The sequence below is a fragment of the Mixophyes fleayi genome, chromosome 10 (genome assembly GCF_038048845.1).
Source record: "Mixophyes fleayi isolate aMixFle1 chromosome 10, aMixFle1.hap1, whole genome shotgun sequence".
Lineage (NCBI taxonomy): Eukaryota > Metazoa > Chordata > Amphibia > Anura > Limnodynastidae > Mixophyes > Mixophyes fleayi.
In genome coordinates, this window is record NC_134411.1 from 14,569,295 (window position 1) to 14,579,628 (window position 10,334).

The window sequence follows — 10,334 nt, forward strand, 5'->3', positions numbered from 1 at the left end:
GGAACTTCCGCCCCGCGAGAGTCTCGTTCTGTCAACTTCCGGTCCGGGGAGAGCACGTGACGTCACAGCTCGGTCTGCAGGATGTGGTCAGCGATCAGATCGCGGGTGAGAGCGGCCGTACAGCGATGTCCCCCGACACTGCTGTCACCTGACATTCCTGAGCCTGTACTATATCACTATATGACTATACCATGACTACTGTACTCCCAACACTGACCATCAGATACTATACCATGACTACTGTACTCCCAGCACTGACCATCAGATACTATACCAGTATATAACTATACCATGACTACTGTACTCCCAGCACTGACCATCAGATACTATACCAGTATATAACTATACCATGACTACTGTACTCCCAGCACTGACCATCAGATACTATACCATGACTACTGTACTCCCAGCACTGACCATCAGATACTATACCAGTATATAACTATACCATGACTACTGTACTCCCAGCACTGACCATCAGATACTATACCATGACTACTGTACTCCCAGCACTGACCATCAGATACTATACCAGTATATAACTATACCATGACTACTGTACTCCCAGCACTGACCATCAGATACTATACCAGTATATAACTATACCATGACTACTGTACTCCCAGCACTGACCATCAGATACTATACCATGACTACTGTACTCCCAGCACTGACCATCAGATACTATACCAGTATATAACTATACCATGACTACTGTACTCCCAGCACTGACCATCAGATACTATACCATGACTACTGTACTCCCAGCACTGACCATCAGATACTATACCAGTATATAACTATACCATGACTACTGTACTCCCAACACTGACCATCAGATACTATACCAGTATATAACTATACCATGACTACTGTATTCCCAGCACTGACCATCAGATACTATACCAGTATATAACTATACCATGACTACTGTATTCCCAGCACTGACCATCAGATACTATACCAGTATATAACTATACCATGACTACTGTACTAACAGCACTGACCATCAAATACTATACCAGTATATAACTATACCATGACTACTGTACTCCCAGCACTGACCATGATGTGCCAGTATCAGATACTATACCAGTATATAACTATACCATGACCACTGTACTCCCAGCACTGACCATCAGATACTATACCAGCATATAACTATACCATGACTACTGTATTCCCAGCACTGACCATCAGATTCTATACCAGTATATAACTATACCATGAAAACTGTACTCCCAGCACTGACCTTCAGATACTATACCAGTATATAACTATACCATGACTACTGTACTCCCAACACTGACCATCAGATACTATATCAGTATATAACTGTACCATGACTACTGTACTCCCAACACTTACCATAATGTGCCAGTATCAGATACTATACCAGTATATAACTATACCATGACCACTGTACTCCCAGCACTGACCATCAGATACTATACCAGTATATAACTGTACCATGATTACTGTACTCCCAACACTGACCATCAGATACTATACTAGTATATAACTGTACCATGACCACTGTACTCCCAGCACTGACCATCAGATACTATACCATGACTCCTGTACTCCCAACACTGACCATCAGATACTATATCAGTATATAACTGTATCATGACTACTGTACTCCCAGCACTGACCATCAGATACTATACCAGTATATAACTATACCATGACTACTGTACTCCCAGCACTGACCATCAGATACTATACCATGACTCCTGTACTCCCAGCACTGACCATCAGATACTATACCAGTATATAACTATACCATGACTACTGTACTCCCAGCACTGACCTTCAGATACTATACCGGTATATAACTATACCATGACTACTGTACTCCCAGCACTGACCATCAGATTCTATACCAGTATATAACTATACCATGACTACTGTACTCCCAGCACTGACCTTCAGATACTATACCAGTATATAACTGTACCATGACTACTGTACTCCCAACACTTACCATAATGTGCCATTATCAGATACTATACCAGTATATAACACCATGACTGTACTCCCAACACTGACCATCAGATATTATACCAGTATATAACTATACCATGACTGTACTCCCAACACTGACCATCAGATACTATACCGGTATATAACTATACCATGACTACTGTACACCCAACTCTGACCATAATGTGCCAGTATCAGATACTATACCAGTATATAACTATACCATGTCTCTTCTGTACTAACAGTGTCTGACCCTAGTGTGCCAGTAATATGTACTATACCAGTATATACATAGCTGGTTTTACAATATACCATGACTGTAGTGTACTGCTGTACCATGACTTTACAGTACCACTATACTATCCCTCTACTGTACAATATATAATGTCTATCCTGGCTGTGCCTATCCAGGTGTTAGATGAAATCCTTGCTTTTTCTCTAGATAGGCACTGGAAAACAAGAAATAAATCCCCCTTCTCCTTATAACCCCTGCTTCCCTTCCTAAGTTCTTCTTTTAAGTGCCCTGCATAGCAGGTGTACACAGGGATTTCGCCATTATTTATAATTTGTTATTTTTAAAACTTTTGAGAAACAGCCTTAGCAGTGCCCTGGAGCATGGCAGGGGGTGTTCCATCCACCCACATCCATTGCAGGATTCCCTGCCCCCCAGTGTAGTCTTTGATTTTAGCCACAGTACAAGGGGGCACTTGGCCTCCTTTGGTGAGATGATGATGTGCAAAGCTGCGTAGTCCTGCAGTATTCCCAGGACTCCTGTCCTGATCACCAAAGACTGGGCAGAGAAGGCCGAATGGCAGTCACAACCCAACCAGGGGCCACTTGGAGGCCCGGGGATTCATCGGGAGTGGAAGTGTGCTTACAACAGTGGAACATATCCTGCTTGTTTTGTTTTCAAATGATTTCTTGGTGAAGACCCAGTCCAGGGAACTGGCCATTCATCATCACCAGTTTACTGTTCAGCTCCTGGAGTCACATGGCTGAATCGTAAACAGGCCCAAATTGTTGCTTGCACAGTCACCCTCTATCTGTCACCCCTTGAGGACTGAGCAATCGATCCAGACAACAGAAGGACACTTGCAGCCCCCAGGCTATGAAGGTAGAAACTTGTATCTTTTAGTGGGTGGAACGTTTTGTTCCCACCATTGTGGCATGCAGACAGCTGTTAGAGGTAGCTGCAATGTACGTCAGCTCCGTGTCCTACCTCCCACATTATCATTGTGAACATTCCGGGTTTATCTTGCCCATTTATATCCACTTTGCTCAGTATGACCACCCAGGGTTGTCTTACTATACAAGGAAAGTGTACACAGTAGCTTCTAGGGGTTCACCAATTACTCAGGCAAAGTTATAAAGAACAACACTAATTTTATTATTATTACACAAGACACCAGATTAAAGTACACTTTAAAAAAATGCCAAGCAGGTTTAACACACACCCCCTTTCCCTTCTAGCCCAGAGGACTGCAGTCACTTTTTCTCCTCAATCCTGGAGTCCCGGCTGCTTGGCTCAATTTTCTTCTCTACTAGTGTGGTAGGCATCTGATACAAAGTCCCGCTACTACAACAGGCCACTCAAGCTGTAAGACTCACTTGAGCAAGCACTAGTCCAGCAGAAGCCAAAAACTGCCAACGCATATACTCTCCAACACAAAATCTCTGCACTCTGTTCTTTTCTCTCCACTCTAAACCACTTGACCCAGGGATATATCAATCCTCAGTGGTTTGGCAGCTGTCATAAGGGGTTGTTATAGGGCTGTACCATCTCATACCAATATGCCCCCTTCTGGTTTGACTCCATGGTGTCTAGCTGACCACATCCTGATACAATGGGGACATACTCAGGATAATTATGGGGCAAAGCCAAGATGGCACTCCCAGTACAAGCTTTTTCTGTCAGAATTAGCTACCAGCTGATTAGGGCCTCCTGTAGAGAAAGGTGGGGGGGATCCAGCTACAGCCTCCTCACCTGAGTCCTTTCAACTGGATACCACCTGATCCTTACCCATAACCCACCTGTAAGAAAAAATATGTACATTTGCACACTGTAGAGACGTTATAAACACTGGATAAAGTTACACCCATGTATTGGGACACTGTCCATCATGCACCCTGGGGAACACTAAAGGGCTAGCAAAGTACGTGTTATAATCCACATTTTGTGAGAAAAGAGGTTCAGGCTAGTTAAGGTGAAATGAACCCCTCATTTCGTCACAATCATCTCACAAATATAAAATAATGACCAATTTGTGAAAGCTGTTGGACCCAGAGAGTTCAACTCATTGGTGTTACTATCTCTATTCCTCCTTTGGTGATCTCCGCACCTTGCCGCCACAAATTCTACATATTTTTGGGGGAAATGTGAGCAAATATGAGTCCACAGAAATAGATCTACTAGTGTTACAAGTAAATCACAAGCTGCTCCTCCGAAGCATCAGGTACACGCCTTACTGATGAGATGGGGGTTCCATGGATTTTCCAACTGTCACCCTGACTAAGCTAATTCCTTGGACACCAAAGAAGATCAGTCAAGAAAGGGTGCAGGTGTAATTCAAGACTCAAGTTGGCCCTACCAAATGAGTTACTGAGACCATGCTGTGTGCACAGAAACCATATTCTTACCATGGCTATCATAGGGGTTGGAAATTCTACTTCAACTAGTGTGAGTTTTCCACTGATGTCTTTGTACATTTCTGGTATGCTTCTTTTCCTCCAGAGAGGCATGTAACAAGGAGTTCTCTCTAGGTGCAGGTGTGGCTTTTTGCTTTCTAATGTTAAAGTGTGTTTACAAGAAGTGGGCCACATTAGGCCACATTTTCTGTCCTATCACATTAACTTTGTTCTAAGATCCTGCAGGGTGTTCTGTTTGTGCCTCTTTGTTCTATTCCTTTGTGCTTTCTCACCTTAAAGGTAGTTTTTATCCTAGCTATCGTTTTGGTTCGGTGGGTCTCTGACCTGAGCTTTCCACGTTTCCATAACTGGTTTTCCAGTAAAGACAAGATCCTGTGTGCGCGATTCCATCTTTCCCAACTAATTTTTTGGGGTTTTCACATCAGTCAGGAACTATTGGTATTATTCATGTGTCCTTGTCCTAGCAACTTCAAGAAAACAGCGATCCATTTCTTGGATATGGTGCAAGTGTTGGAGATCCGTCTACCCAGGACTCAGGAGTGCCATTGCCCATACACTTGTTATTTATGAAGTGACTTTCTTCAGGATTAAACTATTGTGAATTGAACCTTACTTTTAATTGAAAAATTAAATCTATAAGGGCTAGAGTGGACTGGGAACACCAATCCACTACTTATTCTCAGGTGTAGTCTCTCTCTTCACTGCCCTCACCTGCTGTCAATCACCACAGGTGACTTGTTCCCCTCTGTTTTAAGGGTGTTCTAATGTCACATGGCATCAATTTGTCAGGTGAGGAGGAAAGCATGTAGAGCACAAGCAGGTAAGGAACAGGTGTAGAGGGCACAAACTAGTTGATGGAGGGGTTAAGTGGGTCTGTTAGGTGAGGAGGGGGCCCTAGGCTGATGAGGAGGGTATATGTAAGTTTAATTGTCATATAGAAGCTGTGGATTAACATTCTCCATGTTCTGCTTGTAGAGCGCTCTTCTCTCTTCCGTCTTTGTTAGCCGAGGACCAAGGTTTATTACAACAGGTGATCGAGGGAGAGATGAATCCGAGATCCAGTTGCCTGCTTGGAAAGAGCGCATCAACGAAGCACCAGAGATTAAAAGAGCAAGACTTTTATACGAGAGCCGTAAAAGAGGCATGCTGGAAAACTGTATACTGCTCAGGTATTCAATGTCCTGTCTGGCGGTGTGGTGTCTTATAAGTGATAAAACAGAAAATTGACTCCCGTACAAGGTCAAATACTGCTCCAAACTAATAGATGTGTGTAGCAACCAGTCAGACATTTGCTTTCATGATCTCACCCCCCCTAGATCAATGCAAACTAGTTGCTGATTGGTTGATATGGGTTACTGCACACAATACATGTTTATTCATTATTAAATACTCCATCACAACAAATATGCTTAAGATATTACTGCCCTTAAACGGAATGTGGGTAAATGACCTCTCCCTCCTCCTCCCTATTGGCAACACTGACTTGTCTATTCTCTCCTGAGCTGAAGGATCATACATGTCATCTGTCATTGTCTTCTGAAAGATGTCTCTTGATCCATAGGAACCCAGCTACAGTGTTATATACTTCTATATATTAGCATTGGTACCCTGTCCCTTACATAGCAAGTCCAAATTACAGAATTACACAAAGATTGAGGAGAGTAAACACACATTGTCCCCTTTGCAATTTACCTTTGTCAGTGCACACACAGAAATGAATATTGAATACTTTACCATCTATCATAAACTGACATTATAGGTAATTGTCTCCTACTCTGAAAAAAAAAATATATTTTTAAAATTCATTATTGTGCCACAAAGGGCATTTCTGCTAATGTATATTAACATTTTTATTCTCTGCTTTTCTTTTTAACATTTGTTGTGCTCAAGTATGTGCCTTGTTGTCTATATGAGTTGTTCCCCTCCTTTCTGAATTAGTGACACACATGGTTGAACAATCAAATGTACGCAACACATGAAACAGAGAATCAGTGGGCCAACCTAGCAACGGTTACAGACATTAAGAGTAATGTTGGCGTTTAAAACTTGGCATAAAGTTACTCAATACAAATAATAAACTATTCCCATCACCCTATATGCTACAAATGGCAATTGCTGCCTAGCTCATGGAGGCTTCTACTGAATCTTGCAACCAGTTGAGATCAGGTGAGAAGGAGAGTGGTCATTAGAGAAGCCAGCTCTTACGCAGACGTTCCAGAGATGACCCATTGTATCTTGTACCGTGTCTCGAAAGTCAGCTTTCATATCATATAATAGTCATACACAACGTATGACCGCCATATCCTACACTCGCCAAACTTCACTTGTACAACATATGTGCAGCACGGTGGCGTAGTGGTTAGCACATCTGCCTCATAGCACTGGGGTCATGAGTTCAATTCCCGACCATGGCCTTATCTGTGTGGAGTTTGTATGTTCTCCCTGTGTTTGCGTGGGTTTCCTCCGGGTGCTCCGGTTTCCTCCCACAGTCCAAAAACATACTGGTAGGTTAATTGGCTGCAATCAAATTGACCCTAGTCTCTCCCTCTCTGTCTGTCTGTCTGTCTGTGTGTGTGTGAGTGTCTATAGTAGGGAATTTAGATTGTAAGCTCCAATGGGGCAGGGACTGATGTGAATGAGTTCTCTGTACAGCGCTGCGGAATTAGTGGCGCTATATAAATAAATGATGATGATGATGATGATGATGATGATATAAGAAACCAGATGTCTCAATGGGAGAACCACACCGTCATACAGAAGTGTCAGAGGTGTTGCTCATGATTGTTTCAAACCTATCTTATCGCCTTTCGCTCGGTCTGCTATGGCCTAGTTATAAAATAGGGTCCTTTAGATGAAGTAGTGATACGTAGCCAGCCTTGGTGCTTCTGTATGACAGCCGATGTCCTCCTTTCTCTTGCTCACCTTATCTGATGGAAGGAGTGACAGTTTTGGCTCTGCAAGCACCAAACTCCATGGCGAAGTGCCATGAGACACATGATGGGCATTGCTGGTCTCCATAAATATTCCATGTATGAATGCAGTGTTGTCTTTATGAATATACAATGCTTTGGAATTTATATTGTTCTGTTTTCCATATTTATCTTCTGTGAAAGTAGATTAGCCTGCATCCTGAATTGTCTTCTGTCTCTCTGCAGTCTGTTTGCAAAGAAACACCTGAATACCATGACAGACACCCAGCTGTCACAGTATGATCGGCTAATCAATGAGCCTAGCAATGACTGGGATATATACTACTGGGTCACAGGTATCACTAGCATGTTGATTTAAGCTTGTAAACGATTTAGTACTTCCTTGTATTTCCCTCCCTGTCTTGCTCTCAACCTCTCTGTCTCACCTCAGTGTTTCTGTCATTCTCTTTACAGAGGCCCAGGACACCCCAGAGCAGTTTAATAATGAGATTATGGATATGCTAAAGGAGTTCGCCAAGAACCGGGAGATGGAGCAACGTCTGAGGCAGCCAGACCTGGAATATCTGATCAAAGAGTCCCAGTAACTAGGGGGAGCGTTTATCTAATGCACAGCCTTACATTGCCTGCAGTCTCTGTGCATTCTACATTGAAGCTTGTCTCGTTAGTCATAGTGCACTATGTATATAAGAATCTATATCAGAGTGTGTGATGGGTGAATGTTGTAAAGTCATCATGTTAATATTATTAAATCATGAAACTGAATTGAGATTATGAATTTATTATTAAAGCTTATTAACTCTGCAAGACATACGGCTAAAACTGTATAAATGCTGCAAAACTGACCTCTCATATCAAACACATATCTCCATTTGTACTTGCGTGTGTATGCACTTACCTACGTCTGCAAGCCTCATTCATTTTCTGTGCGTTGTTAGTGAATCAACTTACTTCTAACATGGGACCTTTCTGCAGAGAGATGAATAGTGAATGATGAACATCTAAGTCTAAGTTTAGTTATTCCATGTATAGTATTCAGCTCAGTAGTACATAACATATATTAATGTGACATAGTGGCATTACTTGCGTTTTGCACTTTATGTACACGTGGAATTATTATGGAATAAGCAAGTGCTGACAGTTCTTAGATTGAGATGTGAAAGTCCTTGTGGTGGATTTAATGCACTTTTTAGAAGGTAAATAAGCAAAACCAAAACTGGAGTAGGGGTATGTAAGTAAAACGTTGTTTCATCAAACCTGTGCTATTCATTGATACATTGTATGTTCAGCATTGAATGCTGGCTCCCAGTGACACCTCAGCAAAATACATTTTCATAGGCTCAACAACTTTGTAAGAAAGTTGTTGAGCCTGGATGTATAAGATATAGGGCTAGATTTACTAAACTGCGGGTTTAGAAAAGTGGAGATGTTGCCAATAGCAACCAATCAGATCCTAGCTTTCATTTATTTAGTGCATTCTACAAAATGACAGCTAGAATCTGATTGGTTGCTATAAGCAACATCTCCACTTTTTCAAACCCGCAGTTTAGTAGATATACACCAAATTCTCATTCATCAATCTTGTTAAGAGGTGTGAGAATGTATTTTGAGAACCTAATAAATGCAGATGGCATTAGACTTTATGAACCACTGCTATGAGCCCTTCATAGAGTTTCCGTATTATCCTAATGTAAGAGCAGGGCTGGCATTTAAGGAATACTGTCTGTGTTACCACACACAGTCTTGCATAATACCCTTCTCAAGAACTTATTTTTATCATAAACCGAATGGCAGAGATGTCACACAGCACCCGGAGGAAGAATGCTTGGTGAATGCTGCAGCAGAAAGCTTGGTAATGACTTCTCTACTCTGACCGTCAATACTGGCGTCTGACCCATGTCCCAGAATCACATACCTGTCTAAGTCAATGGTGAATATACCATAGTGCCCTGCATTTGCAAAGTCCGGTCCTGGACAATAAAAGACAAAGCAGCGGGCACCCGTGTGTTAGAAATAATACTACAAATTATCACCCTGCACTACATGTAATGCATTAACAAATATTCCATAAACATAGGAAACACTGTTACAAAATGTTGTAGTATGGTAATTGCCCAGCATAAATTGTATTGTAATAAAATAAAGACTTGGTTAGAACGAAGGCACGCACTATGAATCAGTAACTATAGATAGGAAAATAATAGAATTTATGAGACACAGTTTTCTATTGAACTTATTGGCTACATTTTGAGGTAAAATTGACTATATCATTCTAATAATACGTTTGTACTTGGGATGTGTGAGGGTTTTTTTAACCATATCCATCAATCATACAACATTTTAGGTAGCCAAGTACATAACATGGCAGCACGTGGCTCAGTGGTTAGCACTTCTGCCTCACAGCACTGGGGTCATGAGTTCTATTCCCAACTGTGTGGAGTTTGTATGTTCTCCCTGTGTTTGCGTGGGTTTCCTCCCACACTCCAAAAACATACTAGTAGGTTAATTAGCTACTATTAAATTGCCCTTAGTCTCTCAGTCTGTGTATGTTAGGGGATTTACACTGTAAGCTCCAATGGGGCAGGGGCTGATGTAAATTAGTTCTCTGTACAGCGCTGCGGAATTAGTGGCGCTATATAAATAGCTGATGATGATAAAGGATTTTTCCTATGTGCAGCACTTACTGTCTAAAGGTCTATTAAAGGACAGAGTTAGGGTAATTTACAATTGTGCAAAAATTCTTCCCCCATGCCGTTTTGTGACATCTGTGCATGA

At 41.8% G+C, this 10,334-nt stretch overlaps 1 protein-coding gene across 1 annotated transcript; it reads left to right on the forward strand.

The window, feature by feature from the left end:
• Nucleotides 1-9: 9 nt before the first annotated feature.
• On the forward strand, nt 10-8,324 carry SDHAF2 (succinate dehydrogenase complex assembly factor 2). The gene is made up of 4 exons (XM_075187941.1): nt 10-105; nt 5,608-5,801; nt 7,788-7,897; nt 8,016-8,324. The coding sequence occupies exons 1-4, from the start codon at nt 82-84 to the stop codon at nt 8,144-8,146; spliced, it is 459 nt and encodes a 152-aa protein (XP_075044042.1). The 5' UTR covers nt 10-81; the 3' UTR covers nt 8,147-8,324.
• The last annotated feature ends 2,010 nt before the right edge of the window (nt 8,325-10,334 follow it).